Below are 20,845 nucleotides of genomic sequence, written 5' to 3' on the forward strand. Positions count from 1 at the left end.
CTATGTGTTATGCGTGTTCTTACCGGAAGCTGCCGAAGCCTCTGCTCTGCTGTAATGTCTGTGCGAACATCTCATATTTGCGGATGTCGTTGTCGCTGACTGAGCGGCGGGCGAAACGCATAGCCTCCTCAAAGTGGTCTTTACGGATCTCTGGCACAGGGTCGTCCTCCTCAACCTCCTGTGGGGGCAAAGGCAATGGTGGGATAAATATCTAAAATAACAATACACTATCTCTTCCTCCAGTATGTGTGTGAATTGTGTGGTAGCAGAATCAGAATTAGATATTTGAGATATTTGTCATTAGGATGTTCTCTTTTGGATAATACTGTTGGCAGTTTGCAGTTATGCCTCCTCTGCTAGGGCTTACTCACTAGGGGTTCAAAGAGGGGAGAGGTCCGGCTTGTGTTCATATGTCAAGGTATCTGTTAAACCATGTGATGCTATGAAGAATATCAGGAGGGGAGGAGGACAGAATGGAGGCTTGTCTTCTTATGGGAATGTGTCTAACTGTTGTATGTCCCCTCTGAGGTTGCCCTTATCTTGATTTAGTATATGACCTAAGAGGCTCACTGTCTCAGTGAGCTTGTCCAGGAGGGGGTGTATTTGAGATGGGATTATCTAGAATTGACAATTGATATATGCCATTGGATGAGGTAATGGTTTGGTACTGTGTTGTACCAAGAACGAGATAAGAACATTGTTTAGAAGACCAAACTGAACGATAATTTATAGCCAATGCTGTCTGGCTATGGGCTACTCCTCTCTCAAGTAAAGTCTTCCTTTGTAATGTTCCTAAGATCTGTTATTTGTCATGTGAGTTGAGGGGTGTGTCTTGGCTAAAAATGATACTAAGAATTGTTTTGTAAGCACTCAGAGAATTCATTTATAGACACTGAATTGATCCGAGAGTCACAGGGCTATGGTGAAGCTCATATAATTAAAGATGGACTTTATAATATAACTGACTTGTGTGTGGTTTGCTCTCTTAATGTTTAGTAATACAGGAAATGACCACGACAATTGGTTTAAGGTTCAATGCATTATCCCTACTCTTCTTCCTGTGTATAAATAATGTATAGAAATCTTTATGGTTTATTTGTCCATTAAAGAAATGTCCAGGTTGATTTACTGAGTGATTTAATCATTAAGAGGTTAAGACACCTTGATTAAGACACCAAGACTGGCTTTGTAGCATCTCCAAACTCATCATTGAAGTGTCTTAAAGGCCTGGGTGTGTCCAAAATCTCAAATATAACATATTATTTGGTTACTACATGATTCCATGTGTTATTTCATAGTTTACAATGTAGAAAATAATAAAAATAAAGATAAACCTTGAATGAATAGGCCTGTCCAAACTTTGGACTGGTACTGTATATAAAAAAAAAGAAACATGTCTTTTTCAGGACCCTGTCTTTCAAAGATAATTAGTAAAAATCCAAATACTTGCACAGATCTTCATTGTAAATGGTTTAAAGACGGTTTCCCATGCTTGTGCAATGAACCATAAACTATTAATGAACATGCACATGTGGAACGGTCGTTAAGACACTAACAGCTTACAGACAGTAGGCAATTAAAGTCACAGTTATGAAAACTTAGGACACCAGAGGCCTTTCTACTGACCACGTGTAACAACACCTGCACAGGATCGGTACATCCGAACATCACACCTGCGGGACAGGTACAGGATGGCAACAACAACTGCCCGAGTTACACCAGGAACGCACAATCCCTCTATTAGTGCTCAGACTGTCCTCAATATGCTGAGAGGCTTGTAGGCCTGTTGTAAGGCAGGTCTTCACCAGACATCACCGGCAACAACGTCGCCAACGGGTACAAACCAACTGTCGCTGGACCAGACAGGACTGACAAAAAGTGCTCTTCACTGACGAGTCACGGTTTTGTCTCACCAGGGGTGATGGTGGGATTCGCGCTTATCGTAGAAGGAATGAGCGTTACACCAAGGCCTGTACTCTGGAGCGGGATCGATTTGGAGGTGGGGTTCTGTCATGGTCTGGGGCGGTGTGTCACAGCATCATCGGACTGAGCTTGTTGTCATTGCCTGCAATCTCAATGCTGTGCGTTACAGGGAAGACATCCTCCTCCCTCATGTGGTACCCTTCCTGCAGGCTCATCCTGACATGACCCTCCAGCATGACATGCCACCAGCCATACTTCTCGTTCTGTGCGAGATTTCCTGCAAGACAGGAATGTCAGTGTTCTGCCATAGCCAGCGAAGAGCCTAGATCTCAATCCCATTGAGCACGTCTGAGACTTGTTGGATCGGGGGGTGAGGACCAGGGCCAACCCCCCCTTAGAAATGTCCGGGAACTTGCAGGTGCCTTGGTGGAAGAGTGGGGTAACATCTCACAGCAAGAACTGGCAAATCTGGTGCAGTCCATGAGGAAGAGATGCACTGCAGTACTTAGTATCTGGTGTGGCCAGCTGCATTGACTGTTGATTTTGACCCCCCCCCCCTTGTTCAGGGACACATTATTCAATTTCTGTTAGTCACATGTCTGTGGAACTTGTTCAGTTTATGTGTCAGTTGTTGAATCGTGTTATGTTCATACAAATATTTACAAGTTACGTTTGCTGAAAATAAATGCAGTTGACAGTGAGAGGACGTTTCTTTTTTTGATGAGTTTACATGCATACAAACATATACAGTTGAAGTCGGAACTTTACATACATCTTAGCCAAATACATTTAAACTCAGTTTTTCACAATTCCTGCCATTTACTCAGAGTAAAAATTCCCTGTCTTATTTTAAAAATGTGAAATGTCAGAATAATAGTTGAGAGAATGCTTCTATTTCTTTCCCACATTCCCAGGGGGTCAGAAGTTTACATACACTCACTTAGTATTTGGTAGCATTGCCTTTAAATTGTTTAACTTGGGGTCAAACGTTTCAGGTAGCCTTCCACAAGCTTCCCACAATAAGCCCATTCCTGGTGTAACTAAGTCAGGTTTGTCGGCCTCCTTGCTCGCCCACAAATTTTGTATAGGATTGAAGTCAGGCCTTTGTGATGGTCACTCCAATACCCTGACTTTGTTGTCCTTAAGCCATTTTGCCACAACTTTGGAAGTATGCTTGGGGTCATGTCCATTTGGAAGACCCATTTGCAACCAACTGACTGATGTCTTGAGATGTTGCTTCAATATATCCACATAATTTTCCTACCTCATGATGCCATCTATTTTGTGAAGTGCACCAGTCCCTCCTGCAGCAAAGCACACCCACAACATGATGCTGCCACCCCCGTGCTTCACGGTTGGGATGGTGTTCTTCGGCTTGCAAGCCTGCCCCTTTTTCCTCCAAACATAACGACGGTCATTATGGCCAAACAGTTCTATTTTTGTTTCATCAGACCAGAGGACATTTCTCCAAAAAGTACAATCTTTGTCCCCATGAGTAGTTGCAAACCGTAGTCTAGCTTTATTATGGCGGTTTTGTATGGCGGTTTTGGAGCAGTGGCTTCTTCCTTGCTGAGCGGCCTTTCAGGTCATTGATCCCTAGATCTGTGGGGCGGCAGGGTCGCCTAGTGGTTGGTCTAGTAACCGGAAGGTTGCAAGTTCAAACCCCCGAGCTGACAAGGTACAAATCTGTCGTTCTGCCCCTGAACGGGCAGTTTAACCAGGCCGTCATTGAAAATAAGTATTTGTTCTTAACTGACTTGCCTAGTTAAATAAAGGTCAAATTAAAATAAATAAAAAATTCCTGAGACCTCATGGCTTGGTTTTTGCTCTGACATGCACTGTCAACTGTGGGACCTTATATAAACAGGTGACTTTTCCAAGTCAATTGAATTTACCACCGGTGGACTCCAATCAAGTTGTAGAAACATCAAGGATGATCAATGGAAACAGGATGCACCTGAGCTCAATTTCTAGTCTCATGGCAAAGGGTCTGAAAATGTATGTAAATAAGGTTTGTTTTTTAATACATTTGCAAACATTTCTAAAAACCTGTTTTCGCTTTGTCATTATGGGGTATTTGTGTGTAGATGAACATAAAAATTAAAAATAACTTTTAGAATAATGCAATAATAGAATAATGCAATAACAAATGTAACAAAATGTGGAAAAAGGAGTCTGAATACTTTCAGAACTTTCCATCAATTCACAAGAGGCTGAATGTATCTCACCGGAGAATGCATCAGTGTGAGTGAAACAGTGCCCCTCGGTCTTATTCGGTCTGGTCAAAAAGAGTATGACATTGTTGCATTGAATGCAATGGAAGCCAGCAAGCATTTAGCCTCCCTTGATTAAAAAAATGTATAAAGCGGCCAATCAGCAGTGAGCTCAACTGTGAAATGGTCCTGGCGCATCAAATAATAATAATAATTTACAACTGAAAAAAAGTGTCAAGGGAAGCAGGTTTGGATTTGGCTTTACACCAATCACATTAAAAGCAAACAGTCATTGACAGAAAACGTAAATTGTCTGGTTGTGTTGTTAAATTGTCCCTTTCCTAAATTAGCCATGGATGGAAATACGGATTTGGACTTGTGGTTTTACTTCATTCTCCCCTCTGGCCAATGATTGTAAAGATGATTCTGATCCAGCCATAAATGCATACATTGTGTCCCTGGCCTGAGAGGATGGAAGTTCAATATGTAGCTAGATGCAGTAGGCTAATGTTAACTAGCTGGTTCATCGTTGCCCAGGGAGTAAAGGCTAGCGAGCAACCATTTTAGCCAGGTAGCCTAGGACAACAAAAACTAAAAGCGTGTACTCCATGACAGAGTCATAGACCGTTTCGACAACATGAAAGCGAGGTGGATAGCATTGTTGTTTCTCTACAAGTATGGTAAGTCGACATGTTTTTTTCTACTTGCACACAGAGAGCAATCAGAACCATTAACAGACATATTTAACTTACGTTGATTGGACAATTGTTTTTGGGTGATTTGATGATGTTGAAATGTTGCTGGAATAGTGGAGGCAACGCCTGTTTTCTTTGCAGCTTACAGCAATTGTCCATGATTCTAAATCAATAGTTGTTTAGAAGTCTGAAAATGTCAGAAACATTAACTTAATTGACCGTGCTGTAGGTCATGCAACTGTTTGTTACACATGCAAAATGCTTTGTGGACTTCATTGGCTAGAGGTTGCTCTCTGGTTTTGTGATGAAAGAAAGGTGTGGTGGAATTTATTCTGCCACTGTGTCTGCTTATTGTCTCGGCCTTAGGCCTATATATCAAAGTTTCAAGGCATATGTACTAACAGGTTTTAGTGTAAACAACGGAATTATCACAACACAGGATGTAATATGGCTTTTTTGGGGGGGGCTTGTCTTCCCCATTAATTTTAACCACACACCACTACTGGACCTTATTAGAAGGATGATATTCTCCTAGTTTCTACTGTAGATATGCAATTCAAAATGTTTTAATTTTGCGGTTGCTAGTGAAATTCATAAAAACATTGTGGGGATAAAATCACTTTATATTTTCGCGGACCCCTGGACTAGACCGTGTCATTGAATAATTAAAGATGCAGTCGTGACTAAACTCACCATGGCTAAGGGGTTGATCTGACGTTCTCTCTCCCTCCTGATCTCATTCTCAATGGACTCCCTGATGGCCATCTTACAGGCCCTCTGGCAGATCTCTGTCAGGTCAGCGCCAGAGAAACCATTGGTCATCTTGGCCAGGAAATCCAAGTCCACATCCTATAATCAGACAGGGGTGGAGGGAGCGTTAAAACCACTTCCAGACAAAGATCAAAACAGTAATGGGATTATAAAACACTGATGTTTCCCACACACAGCAATTTCCATATCAACAACTTTTCCACAAACAATCAAACAATCAATACCCATTACATGAAGCCAGCCTGGAATAACCAAATCCAGATAGCAGATGTTCTGAAAGAGCTGCAAAACCTGGACCCGTACAAATCAGCTGGGCTTGACAATCTGGACCCTCTATTTCTGAAACTATCTGCCACCATTGTCGCAACCCCTATTACCAGCCTGTTCAACCTCTCTTTCATATCGTCTGAGATCCCCAAGGATTGGAAAGCTGCCGCAGTCATCCCCCTTTTCAAAGGGGGAGACACCCTGGACCCAAACTGTTACAGACCTATATCCATCCTGCCCTGCCTATATAAGGTCTTCGAAAGCCAAGTCAACAAACAGGTCACTGACCATCTCGAATCCCACCGTACCTTCTCCGCTGTGCAATCTGGTTTCCGAGCCGGTCATGGGTGCACCTCAGCCACACTCAAGGTACTCAACGATATCATAACCGCCATCGATAAAAGACAGTACTGTGCAGCCGTCTTCATCGACCTTGCCAAGGCTTTCGACTCTGTCAATCACCATATTCTTATCGGCAGACTCAGGAGCCTCGGTTTTTCGGACGACTGCCTTGCCTGGTTCACCAATTACTTTGCAGACAGAGTTCAGTGCGTCAAATCGGAGGGCATGCTGTCTGGTCCTCTGGCAGTCTCTATGGGGGTGCCACAGGGTTCAATTCTCGGGCCGACTCTTTTCTCTGTGTATATCAATGATGTTGCTCTTGCTGCGGGCGATTCCCTGATCCACCTCTACGCAGACGACACCATTCTATATACTTTCGGCCCGTCTTTGGACACTGTGCTATCTAACCTCCAAACAAGCTTCAATGCCATACAACACTCCTTCCGTGGCCTCCAACTGCTCTTAAACGCTAGTAAAACCAAATGCATGCTTTTCAACCGGTCGCTGCCTGCACCCGCATGCCCGACTAGCATCACCACCCTGGATGGTTCCGACCTAGAATATGTGGACGTCTATAAGTACCTAGGTGTCTGGCTAGACTGCAAACTCTCCTTCCAGACTCATAGCAAACATCTCCAATCGAAAATCAAATCAAGAGTCGGCTTTCTATTCCGCAACAAAGCCTCCTTCACTCACGCCGCCAAGCTTACCCTAGTAAAACTGACTATCCTACCGATCCTCGACTTCGGCGATGTCATCTACAAAATGGCTTCCAACACTCTACTCAGCAAACTGGATGCAGTTTATCACAGTGCCATCCGTTTTGTCACTAAAGCACCTTATACCACCCACCACTGCGACCTGTATGCTCTAGTCGGCTGGCCCTCGCTACATATTCGTCGCCAGACCCACTGGCTCCAGGTCATCTACAAGTCCATGCTAGGTAAAGCTCCGCCTTATCTCAGCTCACTGGTCATGATGGCAACACCCATCCGTAGCACGCGCTCCAGCAGGTGTATCTCACTGATCATCCCTAAAGCCAACACCTCATTTGGCCGCCTTTCGTTCCAGTACTCTGCTGCCTGTGACTGGAACGAATTGCAAAAATGGCTGAAGTTGGAGACTTTTATCTCCCTCACCAACTTCAAACATCAGCTATCTGAGCAGCTAACCGATCGCTGCAGCTGTACATAGTCTATTGGTAAATAGCCCACCCTTTTCACCTACCTCATCCCCATACTGTTTTTATTTATTTACTTTTCTGCTCTTTTGCACACCAATATCTCCACCTGTACATGACCATCTGATCATTCATCACTCCAGTGTTAATCTGCAAAATTGTAATTATTTGCCTACCTCCTCATGCCTTTTGCACACATTGTATATAGACTCCCCCTTTGTTTTCTACTGTGTTATTGACTTGTTAATTGTTTACTCCATGTGTAACTCTTTGTTGTCTGCTCACACTGCTATGCTTTATCTTGGCCAGGTCGCAGTTGCAAATGAGAACTTGTTCTCAACTAGCCTACCTGGTTAAATAAAGGTTAAATAAATAAATATATATTAAAAAAAAGCCCTAACCCCACCCCTCAAATCAGAACATGCTGACTGAGGTTGGAGAAACAGTTCAGTCAGCACAATATCAGCGCATGGCCAAATACACATAGATGCTTGCCTTGGCGATGGGTGACTTCCTGAGGTTGGCGTTTAGGATGTTGATGCGGGACTTCTCATCTGGCAGGGGGATGTAGATGAGCTGGTCCAGTCTTCCGGGCCTCAGGATGGCCGGGTCGATGATATCAGGCCTGGTACAGCACACACAGTTTAGTCATTAAACTTAGCCTACATTTCTACACCTCATTATACGCTACCTTATTGTCCACCTCAGATCTAAGTGCATTCAACTAAGGTAGGGGAGACTACAACATATGATAATTGCAAGTAAAACCGTCATATTCATAAAAAGTATGTGGACACTATTTCAGCCACAGTGTTGCATAATTATGTAATCACCAATTGTGAATGAAGAACAGGGCTGGCCATTCTATTGATTTGATCTATTCTAATTATCTCAAAATGCTATATACCCTAAATCAGTCAACCAATTTTAACCTGAACCTACACCAAGCCCCAAGCGCAAAAAAGACAGAACGGTGAACACTGACCGCCTGGTCAGTGTGCACCGTTCTGTCTTTTTTGTGCTTGGGCACCTGTCCTTGCCACCAACAAATGATACGGTGAGACAGGAGAGAGGAAAGGACTGCCCCATTTGGATAGAACAAGCCGCTGACAATGCCACAGGACGATAATCAGCACAAAATGTCATCAAAGAGAGCAGGCCCTACATTTCAAGCAAAGAAAATAGATCAGCAACGCACTCACCAGCTTTGGTTGTTTATGTGACTTGGACATGCTCCAACTTATGTATTTGCAACTCATGTACAGTCATGGCCAAAAGATTTGGGAATGACACAAATATAAATTTTCACAAAGTCTGCTGCCTCAGTGTCTTTAGATATTTTTGTCAGATCTTACTATGGAATACCGAAGTATAATTACAAGCATTTCACAAGTGTCAAAGGCTTTTATTGACAATTACATGAAGTTGATGCAAAGAAATATTTGCAGTGTTGACCCTTCTTTTTCAAGACCTCTGCAATCCGCCCTGGCATGCTGTCAATTAACTTCTGGGCCACATCCTGACTGATGGCAGCCCATTCTTGTATAATCAATGCTTGAAGTTTGTCAGAATTTGTGTTTTTTTGTTTGTCTACCCGCCTCTTGAGGATTGAACACAAGTTCTCAATGGGATAAGGTCTGGGGAGTTTCCTGGCCATGGACCCAAAATATCAATGTTTTGTTCTCCGAGCCACTTAGTTATCACTTTTGCATTATGGCAAGGTCCTCCATGCTAGATAAGGCATTTTGTCACCAAACTGTTCCTGGATGGTTGGGAAAAGTTGCTCTCTGAGGATGTGTTGGTATCAGTCTTTATTCATGGCTGTGTTCTTAGGCAAAATTGTGAGTGAGCCCACTCCCTTGGCTGAGAAGCAACCCCACACATAAATGGTCTCAGGATGCTTTACTGTTGGCATGACACAGGACTGATGGTAGCGCTCACCTTGTCATCCAGATGCCCCAAACAATCGGAAAGGGCATTCATCAGAGAAAATGACTTTACCCCAGTCCTCAGCAGTCCAATCCCTATACCTTTTGCACAATATCAGTTTGGAGAAGGGGCTTCTTTGCTGCCCTTCTTGACACCAGGCCATCCTCCTAAAGTCTTCGCCTCACTGTGCGTGCAGATGCACTCACACCTGCCTGCTGCCCTTCCTGAGCAAGCTCTGTACTGGTGGGGCCCCAATCCCGCAGCTGAATCAACTTTAGGAGACGGTCCTGGCACTTGCTGGACTTTCTTGGGCGCCCTGAAGCCTTTTTCACAACAATTAAACTGCTCTCCTTGAAGTTCTTGATGATCCGATAAATGGTTGATTTAGGTGCAATCTTACTGGCCAGCAATATCCTTGCCTGTGAAGCCCTTTTTGTGCAAAGCAATGATGACGGCACGTGTTTCCTTGCAGGTAACCATGGTTGAGAGGAAGAACAATGATTCCAGGCACCACCTTCCTTTAGAAGCTTCCAGTCTGTTATTTCGAACTCAATCAGCATGACAGAGTGATCTCCAGCCTTGTCCTCGTCAACATTCACACCTGTGTTAACGAGAGAATCACTGACATGATGTCAGCTGGTCCTTTTGTGGCAGGGCTGAAATGCAGTGGAAATGGTTTTTGGGGATTCTTTGCATGGCAAAGAGGGACTTTGCAATTAATTGCAATTCATCTGATCACTCTTCATAACATTATGGAGTATATGCAAATTGCCAATATACAAACTGAGGCAGCAGACTGTGAAAATGAATATTTGTGTCATTCTCAAAACTTTTGGTCATTACTTCATGTACACGCAGACCATGTAAGCACGAGCTGACAATAATTGGCTATTTATGACTGCAGTCAGACACATAGTCTTTCTATAAACTAGGGTACCAGTGAGAATTTCCTACATTGGACAACTGGTTACAGTTGCTCATCGATTGTTCCAAGATGGCATAGCAGTTCAGACGTCTTTTGTCCTCGTCTTGTCCCGTATATATATATATATATAATTTTGCCTAAGAACACAGCCATGAATATATATATATAATTTTGCCTAAGAACACAGCCATGAATATATATATATATAAGCTAATCCAGAAGCTAATCCAGAAGCTAATCCAGAAGCTAGTTAGCTTCTTTACTGGCTAATCGTTAGTATTCAGCTAACCACGGTTTGTGGTCATCAACTATCCTTTAACTCGAAAATCTATCGCCAGTTTTGTACGGCGGGGCTCGGACTGGAACATACCGGTGCTATTTTTCTCTCCATGTCCCTGGATTTCAACCGCTAACTCTGGACATTCATACCTGGATCTCGCAGCTAGCTAGCTGCTATCCGTGTGACTATCGGCGTTCGTCGATTCCGGAGAAAACATCAATTATTCCGAAGCTAGCCAGCTGAAGAGTTCCATCAATCACTCCTGGGCTACAATCACCTATCCGGACCCGTTTTACTGCCAACGCGGAGCCCCACCGGGCCTTCACAACTGGACTACCGACGTTATCTACACGAAGGAGTTATCCGGCTGGTTCCTCAGTCGCGACGTAACCAGAATTTTTGGTGGTCTTCCTGAGCCAGGATTCAGTCCGCTAACCGTTAGCTGCCCATCTGCGGTCCGCTAACCGTTAGCTGTCTTATCGGCTGCTATCTGAATAGACCTATCGGACAATTGATTTATTTATATTTTTTCCTTGGGCCTCTATATAACTATATCTATTGTTTTTTTTGAGTGTGATTTGGATTCATCCTCTCTACCACACGGAACACAACTAATCCTACCGACGGAAACACACGAGGTGGCTAATAACAGACCTCCATCCTATGCTAGCTTGCTACCGATGGCCCGGCTAGCTGTCTAAATCGCCGTGACCCCAACCAACCTCTCTACTCACTGGACCCTTTTGATCACTTGACTAAGCATGCCTCTCCTTAATGTCAATATGCCTTGTCCATTGCTGTTCTGGTTAGTGTTTGGGGCGGCAGGGTAGCCTAGTGGTTAGAGCGTTGGACTAGTAACCGGAAGGTTGCAAGTTCAAACCCCCGAGCTGACAAGGTACAAATCTGTCGTTCATTGAAAATAAGAATCTGTTCTTAACTGACTTGCCTAGTTAAATAAAAGGTAAAATTAAATAAAATTATTGGCTTATTTCACTGGAGAGCCTCTAGTCCTGCTCATTATACCTTATCCAACCTATTAGTCCACCATCCACACATGCGATGACATCTCCTGGTTTCAATGATGTTTCTAGAGACAATATCTCTCTCTTCATCACTCAATACCTAGGTTTACCTCCACTGTATTCACATGCTACCATATCTTTGTCTGTACATTATACCTTGAAGCTATTTTATCGCCCCCAGAAAACTCCTTTTACTCTCTGTTCCAGACGTTCTAGACGACCAATTCTTATTGCTTTTAGCCGTACCCTTATCCTACTCCTCCTCTGTTCCTCTGGCGATGTAGAGGTGAATCCAGGCCCTGCAGTGCCTAGCTCCACTCCTATTCCCCAGGCGCTCTCTTTTGATGACTTCTGTAACCGTAATAGCCTTGGTTTCATGCATGTTAACATTAGAAGCCTCTGCTTTAGCACACTCTGCCAACCCGGATGTTCTAGCGGTGTCTGAATCCTGGCTCAGGAAGAACACCAAAAATTCTGAAATTTTCATCCCAAACTACAACATTTTCAGACAAGATAGAACTGCCAAAGGGGGCGGTGTTGCAATCTACTGCAAAGATAGCCTGCAGAGTTCGGTCCTACTATCCAGGTCTGTACCCAAACAATTTGAACTTCTACTTTTAAAAATCCAACTCTCTAAAAACAAGTCTCTCACCGTTGCCGCCTGCTATAGACCACCCTCTGCCCCCAGCTGTGCTCTGGACACCATATGTGAACTGATTGCCCCCCATCTATTTTCAGAGCTCGTGCTGCTAGGCGACCTAAACTGGAACATGCTTAACACCCAAGCCATCCTACAATCTAAGCTTGATGCCCTCAATCTCACACAAATGATCAATGAACCCACCAGGTACCTTCCCCAAAGCCTTAAACACAGGCACCCTCATAGATATCATCCTAACCAACTTGCCCTCTAAATACACCTCTGCTGTCTTCAACCAAGATCTCAGCGATCACTGCCTCATTGCCTGCATCCGTAATGGGTCAGCGGTCAAACGGCCTCCACTCATCACTGTCAAAGGCTCCCTGAAACACTTCAGCGAGCAGGCCTTTCTAGTCGACCTGGCCGGGGTATCCTGGAAGGATATTGATCTCATCGCGTCAGTAGAGGATGCCTGGGTATTTAAAAAAAATGCCTTCCTAACCATCTTAAATAAGCATGCCCCATTCAAGAAATTTAGAACCAGGAACAGATATAGCCCTTGGTCCTCCCCAGACCGGACTGCCCTTAACCAACACAAAAACATCCTATGGCGTTCTACATTAGCATTGAACAGCCCCCGTGATATGCAGCTGTTCAGGGAAGCTAGAAACCATTATACACAGACAGTTAGAAAAGCCAAGGCTAGTTTTTTCAAGCAGAAATTTGCTTCCTGCAACACTAACTCAAAAAAGTTCTGGGACACTGTAAAGTCAATGGAGAATAAGAACACCTCCTCCCAGCTGCCCACTGCACTGAAGATAGGAAACACTGTCACCACTGATAAATCCATCATAATTGAGAATTTCAATAAGCATTTTTCTACGGCTGGCCATGCTTTCCACTTGGCTACTCCTACCCTGGTCAACAGCACTGCACCCCCCACAGCAACTCGCCCAAGCCTTCCCCATTTCTCGTTCTCCCAAATCCAGTCAGCTGATGTTCTGAAAGAGCTGCAAAATCTGGACCCCTACAAATCAGCCGGGCTAGACAATCTGGATCCTTTCTTTCTAAAATTATCTGCCGAAATTGTTGCCACCCCTATTACTAGCCTGTTCAACCTCTCTTTCGTGTCATCTGAGATTCCCAAAGATTGGAAAGCAGCTGCAGTCATCCCCCTCTTCAAAGGGGGGGACACTCTTGACCCAAACTGCTACAGACCTATATCTATCCTACCCTGCCTTTCTAACGTCTTCGAAAGCCAAGTCAACAAACAGATTACCGACCATTTCGAATCTCACCATACCTTCTCTGCAATCTGGTTTCAGAGCTGGTCATGGGTGCACCTCAGCCACGCTCAAGGTTCTAAACAATATCTTAACCGCCATCGATAAGAAACATTACTGTGCAGCCGTATTCATTGATCTGGCCAAGGCTTTTCGACTCTGTCAATCACCACATCCTCATCGGCAGACTCGACAGCCTTGGTTTCTCAAATGATTGCCTCGCCTGGTTCACCAACTACTTCTCTGATAGAGTTCAGTGTGTCAAATCGGAGGGTCTGCTGTCCGGACCTCTGGCAGTCTATGGGGGTGCCACAGGGTTCAATTCTTGGACCGACTCTTCTCTGTATACATCAATGATGTCGCTCTTGCTGCTGGTGAGTCTCTGATCCACCTCTACGCAGACGACACCATTCTGTATACTTCTGGCCCTTCTTTGGACACTGTGTTAACAATCCTCCAGGCAAGCTTCAATGCCATACAACTCTCCTTCCGTGGCCTCCAATTGCTCTTAAATACAAGTAAAACTAAATGCATGCTCTTCAACCGATCGCTGCCTGCACCTGCCCAACATCACTACTCTGGACGGCTCGGACTTAGAATACGTGGACAACTACAAATACCTAGGTGTCTGGTTAGACTGTAAACTCTCCTTCCAGATCCACATCAAACATCTCCAATCCAAAGTTAAATCTAGAATTGGCTTCCTATTTCGCAACAAAGCATCCTTCACTCATGCTGCCAAACATACCCTTGTAAAACTGACCATCCTACCAATCCTCGACTTCGGCGATGTCATTTACAAAATAGCCTCCAATACCCTACTCAACAAATTGGATGCAGTCTATCACAGTGCAATCCGTTTTGTCACCAAAGCCCCATATACTACCCACCATTGCGACCTGTACGCTCTCGTTGGCTGGCCCTCGCTTCATACTCGTCGCCAAACCCACTGGCTCCATGTCATCTACAAGACCCTGCTAGGTAAAGTCCCCCTTATCTCAGCTCGCTGGTCACCATAGCATCTCCCAACTGTAGCACACGCTCCAGCAGGTATATCTCTCTGGTCACCCCCAAAACCAATTCTTTCTTTGGCCGCCTCTCCTTCCAGTTCTCTGCTACCAATGACTGGAATGAACTACAAAAATCTCTGAAACTGGAAACACTTACAGTGCCTTGCGAAAGTATTCGGCCCCCTTGAACTTTGCAACCTTTTGCCACATTTCAGGCTTCAAACATAAAGATATAAAACTGTATTTTTTGTGAAGAATCAACAAAAAGTGGGACACAATCATGAAGTGGAACAACATTTATTGGATATTTCAAACTTTTTTAACAAATCAAAAACTGAAAAATTGGGCGTGCAAAATTATTCAGCCCCCTTAAGTTAATACTTTGTAGCGCCACCTTTTGCTGCGATTACAGCTGTAAGTCGCTTGGGGTATGTCTATCAGTTTTGCACATCGAGAGACTGACATTTTTTCCCATTCCTCCTTGCAAAACAGCTCGAGCTCAGTGAGGTTGGATGGAGAGCATTTGTGAACAGCAGTTTTCAGTTCTTTCCACAGATTCTCGATTGGATTCAGGTCTGGACTTTGACTTGGCCATTCTAACACCTGGATATGTTTATTTTTGAACCATTCCATTGTAGATTTTGCTTTATGTTTTGGATCATTGTCTTGTTGGAAGACATATCTGCGTCCCAGTCTCAGGTCTTTTGCAGACTCCATCAGGTTCTTCCAGAATGGTCCTGTATTTGGCTCCATCCATCTTCCCATCAATTTTAACCATCTTCCCTGTCCCTGCTGAAGAAAAGCAGGCCCAAACCATGGTGCCGCCACCACCATGTTTGACAGTGGGGATGGTGTGTTCAGGGTGATGGGCTGTGTTGCTTTTACGCCAAACATAACGTTTTGCATTGTTGCCAAAAAGTTCCATTTTGGTTTCATCTGACCAGAGCACCTTCTTCCACATGTTTGGTGTGTCTCCCAGGTGGCTTGTGGCAAACTTTAAATGACACTTTTTATGGATATCTTTAAGAAATGGCTTTCTTCTTGCCACTCTTCCATAAAGGCCAGATTTGTGCAATATACGACTGATTGTTGTCCTATGGACAGAGTCTCCCACCTCAGCTGTAGATCTCTGCAGTTCATCCAGAGTGATCATGGGCCTCTTGGCTGCATCTCTGATCAGTCTTCTCCTTGTATGAGCTGAAAGTTTAGAGGGACGGCCAGGTCTTGGTAGATTTGCAGTGGTCTGATACTCCTTCCATTTCAATATTATCGCTTGCACAGTGCTCCTTGGGATGTTTAAAGCTTGGGAAATCTTTTTGTATCCAAATCCGGCTTTAAACTTCTTCACAACAGTATCTCGGACCTGCCTGGTGTGTTCCTTGTTTTTCATGATGCTCTCTGCGCTTTTAACAGACCACTGAGACTATCACAGTGCAGGTGCATTTATACGGAGACTTGATTACACACAGGTGGATTGTATTTAAAAAAAAACAAAAAAGTTTGAAATATCCAATAAATGTCGTTCCACTTCATGAATGTGTCCCACTTGTTGTTGATTCTTCACAAAAAAATACAGTTTTATATCTTTATGTTTGAAGCCTGAAAGGTGGCAAAAGGTCGCAAAGTTCAAGGGGGCCGATAACTTTCGCAAGGCACTGTAACTGTCTGTCCTGAGCTCACTGGCGCAGGAAACTGAAGGCCCGTAATAGGCTAGTTGATACAATGCTGCAAAGTTCACTAGGGACAGCTTCAAGCGGATCCAGTTGTTGATTTGATCAAATGTTGCACTTCACTAGCAATAGCTCGTCAAGACCGATCGAAAGGGAGTCAGGCGGAGAAGAGAGATGGAGATTGAAAGAACCTGAATTTATCACAATATTGTTTTATTTGTCAGCTTTAGGCCCATGTATTTTACTTAGTTGACGATGGAAGTTATAGGCCTACTGCTGCATTGGCCTATAGCCTATCTCTGAGTTCTATGCACATTTCTTTAGCTAGCCAATGGACTGCCTTATGACAGTGCCTGGTGCTCTCGCCTTTGTTGAATTTGAACCTTTAGATTTGTATCATTTTCCTTCAGATTTTTATGCTTAACCACGTGACAATGATTGAGAAACTTTTACATAGAAAATTGATAAATTGTAAGCTTCCCTCAAGTTCAAACTCACAAGCTGCTTATGGTCTTTACTACAGTATAACACCTATTTAAAAAATGGTGAATGTGCAAGTGCGTGCAAGCCTATGGATATCAAAGGCCCGTCCAACTGATTAGTTCTGTTGCTGGCCCTGAAAGACAGTTGTGCCTGGATTCATGTTGGATCTAATAACCCTAGCGAACTGATGTTAATCATCTGTTGTCTGCTTGATTTACAGCAGGATCTTGTTAGATTTAACAGACAAAGCATCAAGGTAATTAGTTAATGTTTTCATCCCTAAGGATTGGACACCAAATCTACAGTGCGCAATTGTGTAGGTTAGACTACCGCGCAACACCCAACGCTATTCCTATGAATTATTCTGGACATAATGACAAGAATTTACATAGCCTAGTGGGCTTATTCACAATATTATCTGGTAATGAAATAACATGACACATTTGTTTTGTTTTCCGTGTTAGACCTGCAATTTTAAACAATACACGTGGCTTGAAGTAGCCTACATGAACTTGAATTTGGAGCAGGCCTACCTTGAAAATAAGACATTTACGCAATTTGGTGCTTAAACTTTTTCAAGTAATTATTGTAGCCAATTAATAAGTTATCCTGCTCCCTTACACTGAACAGAAATATAAAAACACAACATGCAGCAGTTAATAATGAACTCAGTCAATTGAAATACATGCATTTAGGCCCTAGTCTATGGATTTCACATGACTGGGAATACAGATATGCATCTGTTGTTCACAGATACTTTTAAAAAAGGCAGGGGAATGGATTTAAAAAGGCAGTATCTGGTGTGATCAGTTGCCTCATGCAGCGAGACATCACCTTCACATAGAGTTTATCAGACTGTTGATTTTGGCCTGTGGAATGTTGTCCCACTCCTCTTCAATGGCTGTGCAAAGTTGATGGATATTAACGGGAACTGGAACACGCGGTTCGACACGTCGATCCAGAGCATACCAAACTGGCTCAATGGGTGACGTCTGGTGAGTATGCAGGTCGTGGAAAAACTTGGACATTTTCAGCTTCAAGGAATTGTGTACGGATCCTTGCGACATTGGGTCGTGCATTATGATGCTGAAACATGAGGTGATGGCGGCGGATGAATGGCATGACAATGGGCCTCAGGATCTCATCACAGTATCTCTGTGCATTCAAGTTGCCATCGATAAAATGCAATTGTGTTCATTGTCTTTTTCATTGTAACTTATGCCTGCCCATACCATAATTCTGCCACCACCATGGGGAACTGTTAACAACGTCAGCAAACCGCTCGCCCACATGACGCCTTGATGGTTGGGGTATTCATTTTGACTTTATAAAAAGATGCTGTCCCCGCATTCCAACAAAGGCAAAGGCACTACACAAATAAAATTGATTGAACAATTGGAAGTCTTTTTAGTGTTTTGTTTTTACAGATAACCTACAGTAACAAACTAATAAAATTGCTATTGTGTTATTTGTAGAATTATTATTTTTTTTTTATTCTAATGTTACCTAAAACCTTAATAAACACAACAAAAGTATTATTTTTGTGATAGCATATACAGAATGTATTAATTACAGTGGGGCAAAAAAGTATTTAGTCAGCCACCAATTGTGCAAGTTCTCCCACTTAAAAAGATGAGGCCTGTAATTTATATCACAGGTACACTTCAACTATGACAGACAAAATGAGAAAATAAAATCCAGAAAATCACATTGTAGGATTTTGAATGAATTTATTTGCAAATTATGGTGGAAAATAAGTATTTGGTCACCTACAAACAAGCAAGATTTCTGGCTCTCACAGACCTGTAACTTCTTCTTTAAGAGGCTCCTCTGTCCTCCACTTGTTACCTGTATTAATGGCACCTGTTTGAACTTGTTATCAGTATAAAAGACACCTGTCCACAACCACAACAGTCACACTCCAAACTCCACTATGGTCAAGACCAAAGACCAAAGGACACCAGAAACAAAATTGTAGACCAGCACCAGGCTAGGAAGACTGAATCTGCAATAGGTAAGCAGCTTGGTTTGAAGAAATCAACTGTGGGAGCAATTATTAGGAAATGGAAGACATACAAGACCACTGATAATCTCCCTCGATCTGAGGCTCCACGCAAGATCTCACCCCGTGGGATCAAAATGATCACAAGAACGGTGAGCAAAAATCCCAGAACCACACAGGGAGACCTAGTGAATGACCTAGTGAATGAGTGGCCTCCAACAGCTCTTAAACGCTAGTAAAACCAAATGCATGCTTTTCAACCGTTCGCTGCCTGCACCCGCACACCCGACTAGCATCACCACCCTGGATGGTTCCGACCTAGAATATGTGGACATCTATAAGTACCTAGGTGTCTGGCTAGACTGTAAACTCTCCTTCCAGACTCATATCAAACATCTCCAATCTAAAATCAAATCTAGAGTCGGCTTTCTATTCCGCAACAAAGCCTCCTTCACTCACACCGCCAAACTTACCCTAGTAAAACTGACTATCCTACCGATCCTCAACTACGGCGATGTCATCTACAAAATAACTTCCAATACTCTACTCAGCAAACTGGATGCAGTTTATCACAGTGCCATCCGTTTTGTCACTAAAGCACCTTATACCACCCACCACTGCGACCTGTATGCTCTAGTCGGCTGGCCCTCGCTACATATTCGTCGCCAGACCCACTGGCTCCAGGTCATCTACAAGTCCATGCTAGGTAAAGCTCCGCCTTATCTCAGTTCACTGGTCACGATGGCAACACCCACCCGTAGCACGCGCTCCAGCAGGTGTATCTCACTGATCATCCCTAAAGCCAACACCTCATTTGGCCGCCTTTCGTTACAGTTCTCTGCTGCCTGTGACTGGAATGAATTGCAAAAATCGCTGAAGTTGGAGACTTTTATCTCCCTCACCAACTTCAAACATCTGCTATCTGAGCAGCTAACCGATCGCTGCAGCTGTACATAGTCTATCGGTATATATCCCACCCATTTTTACCTACCTCATCCACATACTGTTTTTATTTATTTACTTTTCTGCTCTTTTGCACACCAATATCTCTACCTGTACATGACCATCTGATCATTTATCACTCCAGTGTTAATCTGCAAAATTGTAATTATTCGCCTACCTCATGCCTTTTGCACACAATGTATATAGACTCTCTTTTTTCCTACTGTGTTATTGACTTGTTAATTGTTTACTCCATGTGTAACTCTGTGTTGTCTGTTCACACTGCTATGCTTTTATCTTGGCCTACCTGGCTAAATAAAGGTGAAAAAAAAAAGGCCTGCAGAGAGCTGGGACCAAAGTAACAAAGGACTCAAATCCTGCAGTGCCAGACGTGTCCCCCTGCTTAAGCCAGTACATGTCCAGGCCCATCTGAAGTTTGCTAGAGAGCATTTGGATTATCCAGAAGAAGATTGGGAGAATGTCTTATGGTCAGATGAAACCAAAATATAACTTTTTGGTAAAAACTCAACTCATTGTGTTTGGAGGACAAAGAATGCTGAGTTGCATCCAAAGAACACCATACCTACTGTGAAGCATGGGGGTGGAAACATCATGCTTTGGGGCTGTTTTTCTGCAAAGGGACCAGGACGACTGATCCGTGTAAAGGAAAGAATGAATCGGGCCATGTATCGTGAGATTTTGAGTGAAAACCTCCTTCCATCAGCAAGGGCATTGAAGATGACAATGATCCCAAACACACCGCCCGGGCAACAAAGGAGTGGCTTCGTAAGAAGCATTTCAAGGTCCTGGAGTGGCCTAGCCAGTCTCCAGATCTCAACCCCATAGAAAATCTTTGGAGGGAGTTGAAAGTCCGTGTTGACCAGCAACAGACCCAAAACATCCCTGCTCTAGAGGAGATCTGCATGGAGGAATGGGCCAAAATACCAACAAGTGTGTGAAAATCTTGTGAAGACTTACAGAAAACATTTGACCTCTGTCATTGCCAAAAAAGGGTATGTAACAAAGTATTGAGAAACTTTTGTTATTGACCAAATACTTATTTTCCACCATAATTTGCAAATAAATTCATAAAAATCCTACAATGTGATTTTCTGGATATTTTTTTTCTCTCATTTTGTCTGTCATAGTTGAAGTGTACCTATGATGCAAATTACAGGCCTCTCATCTTTTTAAGTGGGAGAACTTGCACAATTGGTGGCCATTGTTCAATGTTGCAGTCAATGACTGCTCATAAGCTTAAAGAGGGG

At 43.4% G+C, this 20,845-nt stretch overlaps 1 protein-coding gene across 3 annotated transcripts in view; it reads right to left on the minus strand.

The window, feature by feature from the left end:
* LOC109874284 (transitional endoplasmic reticulum ATPase-like) overlaps positions 1 to 20,845 on the minus strand; it is a 52,694-nt gene that overhangs the window by 1,106 nt on the left and 30,743 nt on the right. For all 3 annotated transcript variants that reach the window (XM_031809488.1, XM_031809487.1, XM_020466131.2), the window contains 3 exons: positions 7,887 to 8,016; positions 5,525 to 5,680; positions 24 to 178 (listed from right to left, as the gene is read on the minus strand). In XM_031809488.1, the coding sequence (XP_031665348.1) occupies positions 24 to 178; positions 5,525 to 5,680; positions 7,887 to 8,016 (441 nt within the window). The remainder of the gene's footprint in view (positions 1 to 23; positions 179 to 5,524; positions 5,681 to 7,886; positions 8,017 to 20,845) is intronic.

Source organism: Oncorhynchus kisutch, linkage group LG29, assembly GCF_002021735.2.
Source record: "Oncorhynchus kisutch isolate 150728-3 linkage group LG29, Okis_V2, whole genome shotgun sequence".
NCBI classification, from domain to species: Eukaryota; Metazoa; Chordata; class Actinopteri; order Salmoniformes; family Salmonidae; genus Oncorhynchus; species Oncorhynchus kisutch.